This window comes from Ranitomeya variabilis, chromosome 4 (genome assembly GCF_051348905.1).
Source record: "Ranitomeya variabilis isolate aRanVar5 chromosome 4, aRanVar5.hap1, whole genome shotgun sequence".
In the NCBI taxonomy this organism is placed as follows: Eukaryota; Metazoa; Chordata; class Amphibia; order Anura; family Dendrobatidae; genus Ranitomeya; species Ranitomeya variabilis.
This window is the reverse complement of record NC_135235.1, coordinates 50,955,699-50,974,286: the sequence shown is the minus strand read 5'-3', so window position 1 is coordinate 50,974,286 and position 18,588 is coordinate 50,955,699. Positions and strand designations below refer to the sequence as shown.

General features: G+C 43.8%; 1 protein-coding gene across 1 annotated transcript in view; it reads right to left on the bottom strand.

The window, feature by feature from the left end:
* Positions 1-18,588, bottom strand: part of LOC143769709 (alpha-2-macroglobulin-like protein 1) — a 289,826-nt gene that overhangs the window by 156,434 nt on the left and 114,804 nt on the right. The window contains exon 13 of the mRNA XM_077258495.1: positions 4,146-4,218. Coding sequence (XP_077114610.1) covers positions 4,146-4,218 — 73 coding nt within the window. The remainder of the gene's footprint in view (positions 1-4,145; positions 4,219-18,588) is intronic.

Sequence of the window (18,588 nt, the reverse complement as noted above, 5' to 3'; positions counted from 1 at the left end):
AGGATTCCGATTCCACATGTCAAGGAAGGGTACACGACTCAGACGTCAGACGATGGCAGGAGTCATCACGGGTTGATGCAGTCCAGGGTCATCTGGCACGGGCATACTAGGACAGCCAATCTTTCAGGCCTCAGGCGTTGCACAGGCTCAGCAGGAGAACATCAGACACCGATCCCAGAAGGACGTCATCTCAGGGTGGACCTCAGGACACAGGCAGGACATCTGGACACAGGCAGGAAATCTGGACACAGGCAGGAAATCTGGGACACTGGCGTGGCAGCCCAGGTCATCGGCTGGGACACTGGCGTGGCAGCCCAGGAATCAGGACATCGGACACCGAAAGGACATCGGGAATACCGGAAAGACATCTGGGACACTGGTGTGGCAGCCCAGGTCATCGGCTGGGACACGGAGGGCACAGGACCAGGTAGCGGAGGTCATCAGGTTCGTAACTTCGGCCGTCAGGCTCCGGACATCAGACCTAGGAAGGAACTCAAGCGTGATGGTGCTAGCTCCGCTGGACTGGAACTGGGCCAGACAGGGTTAGCACCGCATGGAAGGCTGAGCACAGAATAGTAAGAGCTCAGCAAGAACACCGAACTCCATCTTTAAAAGATGAGCCCGGAAAGTTCAGTCACAGGGTGCGGGGTGCCAGACACAATAGGACTTCAGAAACATAACAGAGACAGATTCAGACAGGATCAGGTACTGGATATACAGCCTCCAGGATAGGCGGATCTGGGTACTCGGCCCCCAGCCAGAACAGGCGAGAGACAGGCATCAGCTCTCCCAGTACATACTGCAGACAGAACGGGAGCTGGATACCTCACAAGGCAAGACACAGAAACACAATGCAATGCTCTGGCAACGCCCAGCAGCGAAGATGAAGTTTATATAGGAGCTGCTCCTCAGCAATAGGCTGAGGAAGCAACACAGGTGCACACTCAAACCCTGATAAAAGCAGGGTAGGTGTGGCCGCGCGCACCCTAAGCACAAACAGAAACCATTACAGCACTGATAGCACAGGAACTGTGGCTTAGGGCACCTGGCAGCGGCTGCTAGCCTGGACACACGTGGGAAGCCATGCACCAGCTGCAGAGGACCTCGCAAGCCAAGGCTAGCTTCCAAGCAGCAGCCAGGGACCGCACATGCGAGTGGCCATGCAGCAGAGCAAAGTCATCACAGCACATGTACAGCTACGCAGCGGTGGCAGGGAACTGAGCAGAATCCATACAGGTAACAGACAACAGTATCCTTGCACATTAGGGGGAGAGGAGCAAGGGTTAAAGCAGAGACATGCAAAAGTAACGCCGAAGAAACAAGGTATAAACCCAGCGGCGTTACAGATTGTTTTATACGCTAGTGTGACTCCAGCCTAATAATGATGTTAGAAATATTTTAAGATAACTTCAAATCACAGAAAGAAAAATTACTTTTGGAGAACAAGCTTATGACAGAATGTGACACAGTGAGGGCAGGAATAAATGTCTCACATGGATAAACATCATAGTGGATCTGCACCTTACACCTCGTTGGGGCATCAGAATTCCTGACCGGACCTTCATCAGTGGACAATAAAATACCCAAATTCCTTATTTATGAACTTCTCCAATATTTATTCCTACAACAGTTTCTTCACATTCCATATTGATAGTTATGCGTCACTTCACTTTCTTTACATTTCTTTATATTTCATAGAGAACAGGACTCGGGAATAGTGCAGTAATAAGTATTTGACTTTTCTGATACTTTATAAAACCATATCTGAAGAAGTGACCTTAATAGTCTCGAAAGCTTGCTGTTTGTTATTAGCCAATAAAAGGCATCAAGAACCATGGAGGAAGCAAGGAATTACAATTGCTATTTTTTATCTACATGACAAGAGGCTTTAGCATTTATTAGAGCTTCTCTGGCTGTTAAGATCTGTTGTAGATATGATACATAGCCAGATACCACCTACTCGCAACATTCCATAGGAATCTTATTAACCCATTCCTCATCAGCAATGGCCTCCAGTTCACTAGCACTCTTGGGTTGTCAAGAGAGTAAAGAGGCAAATTCCTTAAGCAGACAAGAAAAACATGAGAAGCATGGTTTTCAGGTTGAAATGTAAAGGAACACTGGTTATACTACTTGGATGTTGTGAATTCCGTTCTTGGGCTCCCTCCGGTGGTTGTAAATGGCACTTTTGTGAATTCTGCCCTTGGGCTCCCTCCGGTGGTTTTGAGTGGAACTGCTGCTCCTTGGATTGAGCATTAGCAGCTGCTTTCACTGATCATCTCTCTTGGTTCTGCTATTTAACCTGGCTCTGGTCTGCAGCCATTGCCAGCTGTCAATGTTTCTTAGTTGGATTCAGATCTCTCTTGGATTTCTCTGACAGTCGGTCCAGTTCAGCACAGATAAGTCCTTGTTTGTTCTTTCGTTGTCCACTTGCTGTGAACTTAATCGTTCAGCTCTCATTATGTTTTCTCTAGTCCAGCTTGTCAGTATGATATATTCTGTTTAGCTGGAAGCTCTGGGGAAGCAGATTTGCCCTCCACACCGTTAGTCAGGTGTGGAGTTTTTTCTTGCAAACTCTGCGGTGGATTTTCTAGCTTTTAATACGGACCGTACAGTATACGTTCCTATTCTGTCTATCTAGGTAGAAGTGGCCTCCTTTGCTAAAATCCTGATTTTATTCTGTGTATGTCATTTTCCTCTCCACTCACAGTCAATATTTGTTGGGGGCTGTCTTTCCTTTGGGGAATGTTCTCTGAGGCAAGATAGCTTTCTGTTTCCATCTTTAGGGGTAGTTAGTTCTCCGGCTGTGACGAGATGTCTAGGGAGTGACAGGAACATTCCACGGCTACTTCTAGTGTTGTGTTAGGATCAGGAACTGTGGTCCGTGTAGATACCACCACCTCCAGAGCTCGTCCATGTTGCTCCTTAACCACCAGGTCATAACACTTGGATGTGTCAGAACGAGGAAGCTGCCATACAGCTGCTAGCAGATTCCTGAGGATCTAAGTGTTCAAAAACTCTTCAGTGATTACAAAAGATCTGCAGCAAGATTTGGCTTCAGCAGATACTGAGGTTTAAGGCTGCACAGTTGGGCACATTCTAAACTAAACACTAAAGGTCTTCATACCCATTAATAAAGATGTACTCCTCTACTAACTCAAAATTGGAGGAATAATTAGCACTAAAATAATGAAACCCATATAAATAAACCACAGTAGTTGAAAAATTCTGTTCTGAGAAGTAATGAAATGCAATGAAAATTTCTCACGTCTATGAATCCGTTGGATATCTGGAGGCAGAAGAAAGAAGTAAAATTCTGAAAAGAACCCAGCCTACAGCGAAGCACTGCAGTGGCTTGGTGAGATTCAATCAAGCATCAGGATATCCCAGGAGAAAACATAATACCTTCTGTAGCAAAGCTGAGGCTGGTGCTTTATTAGACCTTGCAACAGAACAATGATCCCAAGTATACCTCAAACTCCACCAGGGCTTGGTTTCAGAAGAAGTCCTGGAAAATTCTGGAGCAGCCATCACAGTCACTTGACTTGAATCACTATGAAAAATCTTTCCTGGGATTTGAACAAGGCATTTAAAGCATAGAAACCATTGAAAATCAGTGAACTGTAGAAATGTAGGCCATTGCACATGAGGAATGGGCTAAGATTAATCAGGAAAGCAGTCAGATACTGGCAAAACAGGCTATACAGATTACTAAAGACTCCTGAAATGAATGGGTTGTATAATTCTGAAACTAAAACAATCATTAAAAGTGTCATTTTGTGTTGAATTTGCAGAAACCACTTGTCATATTATTTTGTTGTAGTATTTAGTGTCCTGTTTGATTAGTTTACTGCAAACATCAGAAAATGTGTACATTTTGGTAATAAACCTATTTGTAATGACAGTTGAATAGTTTTTAATTACAACTGTACATAAGATAGTGACAGAATGTATAAAATGGAGGCAAAAACATGACTATTAATTTTGCTGTCCCATATAGATGGGAACATTTGGTTAGCAGAAAGTGTTTATATTCAGGAACAATTAGAGTATATTCTGCCTCCAGTAATTAACCAGAGTCCATTTTCCATGATTTTTAAGTTCGGTTTATTTTTTTGTTGTTGGAAGGAAATTATTTGACTTACTTTGGCTTTTTTCTTGGTCTTTAATGTTTACTTCATGTTCTTTAAAAGAGAAGATTCCATTTTTGTCTACAAGCTGTAAAAACATAGAAAGCAGGTAACATGTGAGTAAGAAATATAGTGTTCTCGTGATTGGTGTACTTCTATCACAAAAGGCAGCGGAACAGCTAGGGGAGTCAGCTATTGGGCTCAAACAAACTAATTAAACTTAGCCAGAGAAAATAGTCCTAGAGCTGCGGTAGGAAATGCAACCTTTGTCTATAAAGAAAATAAGCTTAGATATAGCTTTGAAAAAAGGTATTCAAGAGGTTACACTTGCTTATACAGTGGGGTAATTAAGTATTTAATCCCTTGCTGATTTTGTAAGTTTGCCCACTGACAAAGACATGAACAGTCTATAATTTTAAGGGTAGGTTCATTTTAACATTGAGAGATAGAATATCAAAAATAAAATCCAGAAAATCATACTGTATAAATTATATAAATTTATCCCCTGCAGACTGTGAGCCCTCGTGGGCAGGGTCCTCCCTCCTTCTGTACCTGTTAGTGCCTTGTGTTTTGCTCATGTTTATTATATTTGTCTATATTTGCCCCCTTTTCCCATGTAAAGCGCCATGGAATAAATGGTGCTATAAAAATGTATAATAATAATAATAATTTGCATTTTGCAGTGAGAAAAAAGTATTTGATCCCCTACCAATAGCGATGAGCGAGTGTACTTGGTACTCGGGTTTTCCGAGCATGCTCGGGTGGTCTCCGAGTATTTTGGGTGTACTCGGAGATTATGTTTGTGTCCCCACAGCTGAATGATTTGCGGCTGCTAGACAGCCTGAATACATGAGGGTATTCCCTAACTAACAGGCAACCCCCACACGTATTCAGGCTGTCTAGCAGCCGAAAATCATGCCTCTACAACATGGGCAAGACCAAAGAGCTTTATAAGGATGTCAGTGACAAGATCATAGACATGCACTTAGCTGGAAAGGACTACAAAACAATAAGCAAGACGTTGGGTGCGAAGGAGACAACTGTTGGTGCAATAATAAGAAAGTGGAAGAAATACAAAAATGACTGTCAATCGACCTCGATCTGGGGCGCCATGCAAAATCTCACCTCGTGGGGTATCCTTGATCACGAGGAAGGTGAGAGATCAGCATAAAACTACATGGGGAAACTTGTTAATGATCTCAAGGCAGCTGGGACCACGGTCACAAAGAAAACCATTGGTAGCATATTACGCTATAAAGTTTTAAAATCCTACAGTGCCCGCAAGGTCTTTCTGCTCAAGAAGGCACATGTGCAGGCCCATCAGAAGTTTGCAAACAAACAGCTAGGTGATTCTGTGCGTGAGTGGGAGAAGGGGAGAGTGTAAAGATCAGAAATCAGATTGGAATGAATCAAGAAAAGAGTTATCCAAGAAATAGGGGATTAAAAAAGATTGGACCAAGCGTTCCAGTAGTGTAGAGATGAAAAGAAGATTAGAGACAGGACTTTAGTTAGCATCACAGGTCTGGTTGAAAGATTTTTTTTAATAAAGGGGTTATGACGGCATGTGTTTGAATGAAGAGGGAAAGATACTGGAAGAAAGAGAGGGGTTAAATATTTTAGTTAGGTGGGCATTGACAGCTGAGGCAAGAGACTGTTGGAGATGAGGAAATAGGATCACTGGCACAGGTTGTAGGGTGAAAAGAAGCGAGGAGCCTGATATCTTCTTCTTCCATAACAGGTTCAAAGGCAGAAAGTGAGCTTCCCTCCCACAGAGGGAAGTGGATCAAGGCTCCGAGGGAATTTTGCAAATATGTCCTGCTTAGTGTTGAGCATTCTGATACCGCAAGTATCGGGTATCGGCCGATACCGAGTTCCGATATTTTTGTGATATCGGAAATCGGAATCGGAAGTTCCCAGTGTATGGTTCCCAGGGTCTGGAAGAGAGGAGACTCTCCTTCAGGCCCTGGGATCCATATTCATGTAAAAAATAAAGAATTAAAATAAAAAATATGGATATACTCAACCCTCTGGCGGCCCCTGGACCTTACCGATGTAACCGGCAGCCTCCGTTCCTAAGAATGAGAAGTTTAGGACCTGCGATGACGTCGCGACTTGTGATTGGTCGTGTGAGCGGTCACATGAGCGCTCACGCGACCAATCACAAGCCGCGACATCATCGAAGGTCCTTCACGCACTCATTCTTAGGAACGGAGTCTGCCGGTTGCAGCGGTTACAACCAGGGCCCATCAGAGGGTGAGTATATCCCTATTTTTTATTTTTATTCTTTATTTTACACATGAATATGGATCCCAGGGCCTGAAGGAGAGTTTTCTCTCCTTCAGACCCTGGGAACCATCCAGGATCACTTCCGATATTTGTGTTCCATTGACTTGTATTGGTATCGGGTATCGGTATCAGCGATATCTGATATTTTTCGGATGTCGGCCGATACTATCCGATACCGATACTTTCAAATATCGGAAGGTATCGCTCAACACTAGTCCTGCTGGATATGGTTGATTTTTCTCTAGAACCAAGTGGCCAGATCATTAGATTAGTGAGGCTAGTGATGGGGACCTGTACGTTAGGACTCAAGAGGAGGGGGGTAAAGTTTCAAGGAGTAATTTAGGATTGTCAACTAGTTATGTGATGAGGGTGATGAAGTTAATTTGTTCAGCCATATGGAGAGCAGAGTTATACATTTTGAGCATGAATCTATAGTGAATGAAGTCTTCTGCCGAAAGTGATTTTTTTCTACTGATGTTCTTCACATTTTGAGCAACTCTGGAGAAACCATATTTGCAGCATGTACCAGGGTTGCTGTCATCTATGCTAGGTTTCTTTGTGTGTAGCAGGTGTTGTTTTATCCATGGTTCTCTACAATGTATTATTATAGTGTGACAATGCTATGTCTGAACAGGAAAAGGAGAAAATTGGAGCTAAAGATGACTGTAAATTATTCATAAATAACTGATGGCTTGTACATTTCTGTTTGTGCAGTAAATGGGGACATCCTGAGAGGGGAGAAAGATGTTGACAGAGAAGAAAAGAAGGTTGTGTCCAGAAAGTGGGAGAGGGGACTTAGTACCGTCATATACAGAGCATAGCCGTGAAAAAAACAGGTCCAGAGTATTTGGTCCTCATGTGTAGAAGAGTTAGTAAGCTGTGAAAGGCCAAAAGAGGAGATTAGAGAAAAAAGATGAGTGACAGATTTGAAAGATTGGATTATCAATGGGGATGCAAAAGTCCTTCATGATGAGAGTAGGAATGTAACAGGATAGAGAGTGTGGAAACCAGGTGGCAAAGTGATTGAGGTACTGGTGGTTTTGCCTGGATGGCCAAACACGACCACCACTCGCAGGGAGAAGGGTTTGAAGAGTCTAATGGTCTAAGGAAACATGCGTGAGGGTACAAAGGGAATTACCTGGAAAGCACTTTGTGATGAAAGGAGCAGAAAAACACCTCCACTTTATCTGCTCTTAGGTGTGGTGGTTTAACTGCGGTATTGAACTGTAATAAATATTTCTGTTACTGTATATTAAAGACTGACAACAGTAATCCAAGGGCTTATCGGGATGCAGATTTTGCATGGCAGATCATTTAACCCTGGGCTTAAGAAATCAGTTAATGCAGACAAAGGCAAAATGAACTCAAAGATAAGTCAATAGATGCTCATATGGAATACTTGAAAGGGATGTTGAGAGAATTGATAAGAGATTCTCATACTGCAAAAAGAGAATGATGATGGGACATGATGGAAACTACGGTGGGGAAGACAATATTTCACCAGGAGGTTATTATTATTATTATTATTTATTGTTATAGCGCCATTTATTCCATGGCGCTTTACAAGTGAGGAGGGGTATACATAATAAAAACAAGTACAATAATCTTGAACAATACAAGTCATAACTGGTACAGGAGGAGTGAGGACCCTGCCCGCGAGGGCTCACAATCTACAAGGGATGGGTGAGAATACAGTAGGTGAGGATAGAGCTGATCGTGCAGCGGTTGGTTGATCGGTGGTTACTGCAGGTTGTAGGCTTGTCGGAAGAGGTGGGTCTTCAGACTCTTTTTGAAGTTTTCGATGGTGGGCGAGAGTCTGATGTGTTGTGGTAGAGGGTTCCAGAGTAGGGGTGATACGCGAGAGAAATCTTGTATACGATTGTGGGAAGAGGAGATAAGAGGGGAGTAGAGAAGGAGATCTTGTGAGGATCGGAGGTTGCGTGTAGGTAAGTACCGGGAGACGAGGTCACAGATGTATGGAGGAGACAGGTTGTGGATGGCTTTGTACGTCATGGTTAGGGTTTTGTACTGGAGTCTCTGGGCAATGGGGAGCCAGTGAAGGGATTGACAGAGGGGAGAGGCCGGAGAATAGCGGGGGGACAGGTGGATTAGTCGGGCAGCAGAGTTTAGAATAGATTGGAGGGGTGCGAGAGTGTTTGAGGGGAGGCCACAGAGCAGGAGGTTGCAGTAGTCAAGACGAGAGATGATGAGGGCATGGACTAGGGTTTTTGCAGATTCTTGGTTGAGGAATGAACGGATTCGTGCAATATTTTTGAGTTGAAGTCGGCAGGAAGTGGAAAGGGCTTGGATATGTGGTTTGAAGGAGAGATCAGCGTCAAGGATAACCCCGAGGCAGCGAGCTTGTGGGACTGGGGAGAGTGGGCAGCCATTTACTGTAATGGATAGGTTCGTTGGGGGGGTCACGTGAGATGGGGGAAAGATGATGAATTCTGTTTTGTCCATGTTAAGTTTCAGAAATTTAGCGGAGAAGAAGGATGAAATAGTGGACAGACATTGAGGGATTCTGGTTAGTAGGGAGGTGATATCTGGTCCAGAGATGTAGATCTGTGTGTCATCAGCATAGAGGTGATACTGAAAGCCATGAGATTCTATGAGCTGTCCCAGGCCAAAGGTGTAAATGGAGAAGAGCAGGGGCCCAAGGACTGAACCTTGTGGGACTCCGACAGAGAGGGGGCGAGGTGAGGAGGTGGTGTGTGAGTGGGAGACGCTGAATGTCCGGTCTGTTAGGTATGATGAGATGATGATGAGATGAGATGATGAGGTTGCCTAAAAGGAGAGATTACCTGTGGGAAAGCAGATTTTTGGAGTACAGCAAAATAGCAAAAGGAATTTAAACTAAACTAGCTACAGTGAAAAAGTGAAACTTCAGAGGAAGATGTTAACACAAGCTCCATATTTGAAGAATAAGAACTAGTCAAAGAGTAATTACAGCTAAGTTATTGGAATTGTGTTATACAGTTTAGTAGACTAAGGGTTTCAAGTCAATACCATGAACAAGACCATATTTGAAGCCAACTTCTCATGGCAGCATAAGTAGACATACAGTAATGTAATTAGGCATGTAAAAATTTAATTAAGGTTGAAGAAAAAAGTGTATAGTGGAAATTAATGGACTGTGTTGAAGTAAGAGTTGTTTTCTGCTAGTCTAACTGATGGCTCAACTTTGCAAGAAGAAACGGATAGCCAGTGGTGGATTTTCTCTCACGCGAGTCTAGTCCAGTCACTGTATAGCAAATTTCCTTTAGCATTTGTGTTGTGCTTTGTCATTTGGCAGAAAATTACTATTTCTGTCCATTTTGCTCAAATGGTTGTTTTCTGTGGGACACATAACAGGTTTAAAATCTTTCAATTATTTCTTGTAACTTGCGCTTCTGGCTTAGAAAGAACTGCCCTCATGCTCGCTCTCATTCTGAATTCCCAGGTAATGCTTTATGTTTACAAGATCTTTGGTTTTCAAATTCTTATTTAGGTTTTATAGGATTCTGCTTTACATACACATCTTGAATAAAACTGACTAAAAGATCATCCTCTCCATATTTTTTAGCATATCTCTTAGCAACCAAACTTGGTTTTTCAACTTCAATTTTATGCATTGTCTTTTACTATAAATTTCCATTTACAGTTGATTGCTTTTATCCCAGGTAGTACAGTGTCTCTGCTACTTTTGCTTTTGCACATGTATTTCATGTCTTAATGTGCAGCATTTATACATTTATTGACTCCCATTTCTGAGAGCTGAGAATTATCTTCTCAAGATGGTTTATCCTTGTTTTTTTTTCTAGTTGAGTGCCATGGTTTTGTATGAGGGTTTAATTGTACCTTAAACAAGAAAAAATTAAGTTTATTGTAGCTGCGCTAGTGCGGGTGCATACGGTCAGCTGCAAGTATAATCCCAAACCACAGTGGGAAAGTGAAGTTAAAGACAAATATATAAAAGTTTATAAAAGTAATACTTGCGCTAGAATATATGCACTTGTAAGATACCGCTCAATGCAAACGGTTAATGTGAATGATTACCTTTTTTTGTTTTGTTTCAACTAAGATAAAACACAAGGTGTTCAATATAATCCCTCATTCACTTTTTGCATATTTTCTGTTGGATGAGGGATTATATTGAACACCTTGTGTTTTATCTTAGTTGAATCCATAGACATTCCCCTGAAATTGCCTGCCTGAATATACAGCACCAGCCAGCCTATTGCATACCAACAAAAAAGGTAATCATTCACATTAACCGTTTGCATTGAGGGGTATCTTACAAGTGCATATATTCAAGCGCAAGTATTACTTTTATATATTTGTCTTTAATTGTACCTTGAAATATTTTTTTGAGCTGATTTTAGTCATTTTTTCAGAAGTAGTATGATTGCTGTCAGTTTTCTCTTATGTCTTTATTTTTAATAAGGTCATCAATTATCTTTCAAGTTTCAGCAACAATAACACTGTTGTTAATAGTGACTAGAATCTGTAATCATACATCTGATCATTTCAGTGAGGTCTCATTTAGATGAGTTAGAAGAAGAACAGAACCTCAGAATATGATGCCGCACTTAGGGGAGTATGGCCAGAGGTGCCGATGTAAAAAATCGGCAGGTAAAACCAGTCACCTACTGTCTAAGTGAATAAAGTTGAACTAAGTGTTGTATCCTAGGTAGTCCGCATAGTATTGGATACATACAATACAAATGGGGGCAAAAATGTCACTAGATAATACAATATTCCTTGAAGAAACACTTAATGACTATCTACTGAATGCTACGACCAGCTCAGCAACCTGACTAAGTGAATACTGTAACTACATGAACACAGACATAAGCAAAACGACACTTACCCTAGTGATGGTGTACCAACATCTGTGTCATGGATTACAAGCCGCTGCGTCCGGCTGTGCAGCTGGAAGCGTGAAGTTGCTGGGATGCGGATGGTAAGGTGGTGGTGAAGAAGGACAGCTGTGTCACACCAGAGGAGCCCTGGCTGGTGGCGTCCCTTGAAACAGCTGAAAAAAATGGCCACCAGTACCTGCTCGCGCATACTCGCGTGTGACGTCACAGAGCTACAGGGCAGCGTTAGGACCAAAAAGGGTAACCAACGTGTTTCGAAGGGATACGACCTTCTTCATCAGGGTTAAAGCCCTAAATTTGATCTCCTTTATATACATGCCCTGGCTGCAACTATGTCCCTGCCTCTACACCACTACGCCCCGACTTGGCTGCACTTATTTGTATGTGCGTATGTTTTGGTGCAGATGGCTATGTTCCTCAAGTGTGCCGGACTCTCTATTGGTGCAGAGTTGCTAAGATACATCAGGTCTCCTACAGGGAAATGTAAATACATGTTACTACGAATTAAAAATTCATATAAAGGTAAAAAAAATACGTATGTATATGTCACCTGTTAAAAACAATATATATGTAAAACCAAATTTTATTAATTAATAAATAATTAAAAATGCTTAAATGTAATGCCGCAAAAAATCTAGTTACTAAAAATACTACAACTGCCTATGTAGGAAGTATCCTAGAAAGAATTCCCAAGTATTATATTTTAAAAAACCTTTAGTACAAGATTTTGAAAACTACAAAGATGATAAAAATCTACTGGCTCCTTCAAGTATGAAGATAATGGACATATCAAACTCAAAACGCATGTAGTTCCAGTTCATGGTTCAAGCCCTTGGGGGTGAAACAGTCCAGAGTGAATATCCACTCTGATTCGATTTTGGACATTTGTTTTTAAAAATTTCCCCCCTTGGGTTTTGATGAACCTTTTGAATTCCACAAAAATACACGCCCTTAATAGTCCTATTATATCTCTCCTTAAAATTGCGTGATAAGGGGTGTCCTATGAATCCTTTCTGGATATTATTTAGATGTTCCTTAATCCGTACCATCAATCTCCTTTTAGTCCGGCCAACGTATAGTTTTTTACATGGGCATTGGATAAGTTAAATCACTACTGTTGAAAAGCAAAATAAATTATCCCTAATCACAAATTGTTTAGTGTCGCTGCAGTCTTTGAATGTCACTTGGCGAATTTTCTTAAATGATGTATTAACACAACAGAAGCACTCCCCACATGGTGTAAAACCCATGTTCAGGCAGGGAAGTGGTCTGGGAATCAGTTTGTGCCTGTTGGAGACCTAATTTAGATGTGGGGACAAACCTGGGGTGGGATGGCAGATGTTCTCCTATCAATTTTTCCTTCTGTAGGGTTGCCCAATGTTTACGAATAATGCCCTAATATTGCTTATAGCCCTCATGGAACAGTGTTATGATTGGCAATTGGTTGATTTGTTCAGGAATGTTTGGAGGCCTTTCAGTATTCAATCCTGACTTGTGTACTAAGGTGCTTTTCGGTATGGCCCTTACCTCCCTTATCGCCTTTTCAAGCAAAGGCTGTGGATATCCTTTGTTGAGGAACTGCTGTGTTAGGTACTCCAATTTCTTGGTGAAATCGCTCAAATTTGTACAAATATGTCAGATTCTCATGAATTGTCCTTTTGGAATGTTTGTGAGCCATACCGGTAGATGGCAACTGGTGGTATAGATGAAGCTGTTGGAGTCCACTTCTTTACGGTAGCATTTGGTGTATACATGAGCCCTTTCTCCAAAAATGTAGAGATCCAGAAAGTTGATGGTGGGTGTAAATTTGAGGATAAAACTATTACTGTTTAGGCCGAGGATGAATCACCCCAATTTGGTACATCAACCCTCCCAAATGAATACTCCGTCATCAATAAACCGTCACCATAACACGACAACTGTGTGTAAGTTCCCATCTTCATAAATATAAGACTCCTCCCACTTTGCAACATATATGTTAGCATAACAGGGGGCAAAGCATGTCCCCATTGCTGTTCCCCATGTTTGCAAGAAAAATTGGACCTCGTACATAAAATAATTGTGTTGCATAATGAATGAGATGCATTCCTGGATAAACTGGATTTGCTTATTAGAGTATACTCCCAATTTATGGAGGAAATATCCTGCCACCTGGCACCCTATATCTTGATTGATGACAGTATGCAAAGATTTGATGTCCAAAGTGACCAGGAGGTAGTTGGGATTGCAGTTTATCGCTTCTAGGACTTTTAATGCATGACCCATATCCTTAAAGGGAGGGTACCGCGTTTGCAGATCATTAATTAATCAATGTAATGTAGCATAACATGCTGTTACAACCAAGATTTGAATGCATGTAAAACAGATTTCGTGTGTTATATGAGTAGAAAGAAGGAACTGGGGGCTGACATCTTGGTTTCACAGCAGTAGCACGTCACTATCAGTGTCAAATTACGGCACCCCATGGACATAGGAGATAACAGACCGCCGTGGACCCTATCTACAACATTGCAGCAGCAGCAGCAGTGAGCTGGGCATGCCCCTGTGGGCTGCACAACTCACTGCTGTAGGTGTGACTAGCTGACATTTTACTATAGCCCAGTGCTCTCTGCTGAGCTGCACTTGCTCTCTATCGCTGCAGGACAGAAGCGCTGACTGGACTGGAGCCAGGGGAGTGCGGGTGATTTACCTCTGTGCTCCTCTGTACTGTCTCCAGGCACTGCACGTTCTGAGCAGACATCCTCTGCTCTCACACGCTGCCCTCCCTGTGTGCTTACCCTGCTCTGACTCTGCCTCCTCCCTCACACACAGTCCCAGACTCCCAGTGATCTCCGGTAAGCTGCACTCTCCCCTTGTGTCGCTCTCCCTCTCTGTGCGGCGTGGGTGGTTCTCTGTGCGGCATGGGGGGTTCTCTGTGCGGCGTGGGGGGTCTCTGTGTGGTGTGGGGGGTCTCTGTGCGGTGTGGGGGGGTCTCTGTGCGGCATTGGGGGTCTCTGTGCGGCATGGGGGGTCTCTGTGCGGCATGGGGGGTCTCTGTGTCCCGGGGGGGTTCTCTGTGTGCCGTGGGGGGTCTCTGTACACCATAGGGGGTTCTCTGTGCGGCATGGGGGGTTCTCTGTGCGGCGTGGGGGGTCTCTGTGCGGCATGGGGGGGTCTCTGTGTGGCATGGGGGGTCTCTGTGCGGCATGGGGGGGTCTCTGTGCGGCATGGGGGGGTTCTCTGTGCGCCGTGGGGGTCTCTGTGCGCCGTGGGGGGTTCTCTGAGCGGCATGGGGGGTTCTCTGTGCGGCATGGGGGGTCTCTGTGCGGCATGGGGGGTCACTGTGCGGCATGGGGGGTCACTGTGCGGCATGGGGGGTCTGTGCGGTGTGGGGGGGTCTCTGTGCGCCATGGGGGGTCTCTGTGCAGCGTGGGGGGGTCTCTGTGCAGCGTGAGGGGTCTCTTTGCAGCATGGGGGGTCTCTGTGAGGCATGTGGGGGTCTCTGTGCGGCATGGGGGGGTCTCTGTGTGGCGTGGGGTGGTCTCTATGAGGCATGGGGGGTCTCTGTGCGGCGTGGGGGGTCTCTGTGTGGTGTGGGGGGTCTCTGTGCGGCGTGGGGGGTCTCTATGCATGTGTGCAAGCATTGTCCGATGGGACTACAAGTCCCATCGGGCTATGCCTGCCACAATGACAGTGATTGACACATTAGCCAATGATGGGACAGTAATAGTCCCATCATCCGGCTAATGTGTTGAATGAAAAAAAAAATATTCCATACATACTACATACATACATGCTGCATACATACATACTACATACTGCATACATACATACTACATACATGATACATACATGCTACATACATACATACTCCATACATACATTACATACATGCTACATACATGCTACATACATACATTTCATACATACGACATACATACTACATTACATACAATACATTCATACATTACATACAATACATACAGACAGACATACAGTATATTAAACATAGATTACATACTCACCATTACTTGTCATTTTGTTCCCCGAAGCCAGTGTCATCTATAAAAAATATGAAAATAACAAACAAACAATATACTCCCTGTCTGCAGAAATCCACGAGTGTCCCACAACGATCTCCCATGGAGAGCAGGAGCATCAGATAATGCGACTGCTCTCCAGAGGCTCCAGGAACACAATAAAGGCAGGAAGATATCCTTCCACCACTGTATTCCTCCGCCGCTGTAAAAAAAAAAGTCCCTAGCCTCACTTTATGGCATTGCTGGCTGACAAATTTTCCCAGGCAGCAATTGCCATAAAGTGACACTTTGTCCTAAGGTAACCTCTCAGTGATGCACTGCAGGAGCCATTGTCTCCTGTCAGTGTGTCACTGAGGGTCCTATAGAGCAGTGACATCACCTGATGTCACTGTTCTATAGGGGGGAGATCGTCGTGGGACACTCGTTATTAATTGGACTATGGCGGACAAGTAGTATACGGTTTATTATTTTACGTTTTTTGCAGGCCTGAAGTATTGTAAGTATGGTTAAATGAAGAATATTAAAATACTTTTTTCCTAATGTGTGCGTGTTTTATTAACCCTTTCTTACTATTGGATTAATAACGGATAGGCGTCTTATCGATGACTCTCCATTATTAACCTGGCTTAATGTCACCTTACAATAGCAAGGTGACATTAACCCCTCATTACCCCATATCTCACCGCTACACGGGAGTGGGAAGACAGGGGCTAAGTGCCGGAATTGGCGCATCTCACAGATGTGGCATTTCTGGGGCGGCTGCGGACTGGTATTTGTAGCTGGGGGGGCCAATATCCATGCCCCCTCTCTAGGCTATGAAGATCAGCTGTCTGCATAGCCTTTCTGGCTATAAAATATAGGGGGACCCCACATCATTTTTTTTTGGGGGGTCCCCCTATCTTAATAGCCAGTAAAGGCTAAGCAGACAGCTGCGGGCTGATATTCATAGCAGGCTACAGATATTGGCCCCGGCCGTCGGCTTTCCCCCTCTGGCACCGAAAATTGCACGGGAGCCCACGCCGTTTTTTTATTTTTTATTCAACGTTCATAAAGGCCTCTTTCACACTTGCGTCGGTACGGGTCCGTCGCTATGCGTCGGACCGACGTATCGACGCACGTTGTGAAATTTGTGCCCAACGTGGGCAGCGGATGCAGTTTTTCAACACATCCGCTGCCCATTCTGAAGTCTGGAAGGAGCGGGCGGAGTTTTGGCAGAGCATGTGCGATAGAAAATGGCGGACGCGATGGACAAAAAAAAGTTCACTTGAATGTTTTTTCGTGCCGACGGTCCACCAAAACACGACGGATCCGTTGCACGACGGACGCGACATGTGGTCATCCATCACGATCCGTTGCTAATACAAGTCTATGGGAAAAAAACGCATCCTGTTGTGAATTCTGTTTTTGGGCTCCCTCTGGTGGTTACTGGTGGTACTGGCTGACTTTTGTCTTGTGTTTCCTGTGCACCTGTTCCCATCAGGAAACTGGGAGTTTCCTATTTAGTCTGGCTTCTCAGTCATTCTAGTGCCGGCAATCAATGTTACCAGAGCACCTCTGTTGCTTGCTACCTGCTCCAAGTCTGCAATTCAGCTAAGTTGGATCTTTGGCATTTTTTGTGTTTGTTTGTCCAGCATGCATTTATATTTCTCTTGCTGCTGGAAGCTCTAGTGATCTGAAATTACTACTCCGGTGTCATGAGTTGATAACGGAGTTAAAGTAATTTCAGGATGGCTGTTTAGGGTTTTGAGGTGACCGCGAAGTCCTCTTTTGTATTTTCTGCTATCTAGTCAGAGGGCCTCTCTTTGCTGAATCTATATTCATACTGCGTACGTGTTTTCCTCTTACCTAACCTTTATTATATGTGGGGGGCTACTATCACTTTTGGGGTTTCCCTGGAGGCAAGCCAGGTCTGTGTATTCCTCTACTAGGGGTAGCTAGATCTCCGGCTGGTGCGAGGTGTCTAGGGATAATCGTAGGCACGCCCCCTGGCTACTATTAGTTGCATGTTAGGTTCAGCGTCGCGGTCATCTGAGATTCCATCTTCCTAGAGCTAGTCCGTTTTTGCCTGAGTCCCTGCCATTGGGAACCATGACAGTATTGCCGGCCCGAATGTATTAAAGGTATTGGCTGAAGAAAGAGAGAAAAAAGAAGTTTTTGACACTTTTTTTTTTTTTCTTTTTTACTCAGAAGTTCTGTCTAGCCATAATTGCAATCTGCTGCTTTTTTCTCTCCTCTTAACCCCTGAATGGCTCAGATCTCAGCTGTTAAGAAATGGATATCCAGAGTTTAGCTACAAACCTGAATACTCTTGCTTCTAAGGTTCAAAACATCCAAGACTATGTTATACATGCTCCTATGTCTGAACCCAAGATTCCTATACCTGAGTTCTTTTCTGGAGATAGATCTCGTTTTTTGAATTTTAAGCACAATTGTAAGTTGTATCTTTCTCTGAGATCTCGCTCCGCTGGAGACCCCGCTCAGCAGGTTAAAATTGTTATTTCCTTGTTGCGGGGTGACCCCCAGAATTGGGCATTTGCATTGGCACCAGGGGATCCTGCGCTGCTCAATGTGGATGCGTTTTTTCTGGCACTGGGGTTGCTCTATGAGGAACCTAATTTGGAGATTCAGGCTGAAAAGGCCTTGATAGCCCTCTCTCAAGGGCATGATGAAGCTGAAATATATTGTCAAAAATTTCGAAAATAGTCTGTGCTTACTCAGTGGAATGAGTGCGCCCTGGCGGCGAATTTCAGAGAAGGTCTCTCTGACGCCGTTAAAGATGTCATGGTGGGGTTTCCTACGCCCACAGGTCTGAATGAATCCATGACTATGGCTATTCAGATTGATCGGCGTTTACGGGAGCGCAAACCTGTGCACCATTTGGCGGTGTCTTCTGAGCAGGCACCGGAGATTATGCAATGTGATAGAATTCTGTCCAGAAGTGAACGGCAGAATTATAGGCGTAAAAATGGGTTGTGCTTCTACTGTGGTGATTCTGCTCATGTTATATCAGCATGCTCTAAATGCACAAAAAAGGTTGATAAGTCTTTTGCAATTGGCACTTTACAGTCTAAGTTTATTTTGTCTGTAACTTTGATCTGTTCATTATCATCTATTACTGTGGATGCCTATGTGGATTCTGGTGCTTCCTTGAGTCTTATGGATTGGTCCTTTGCCAGACGCTGTGGGTTTAGCCTAGAGCCTTTGGAAGTTCCTATCCCTCTGAAGGGTATCGACTCCACACCATTGGCTAGGAATAAACCACAATACTGGACACAAGTGACTATGTGTATG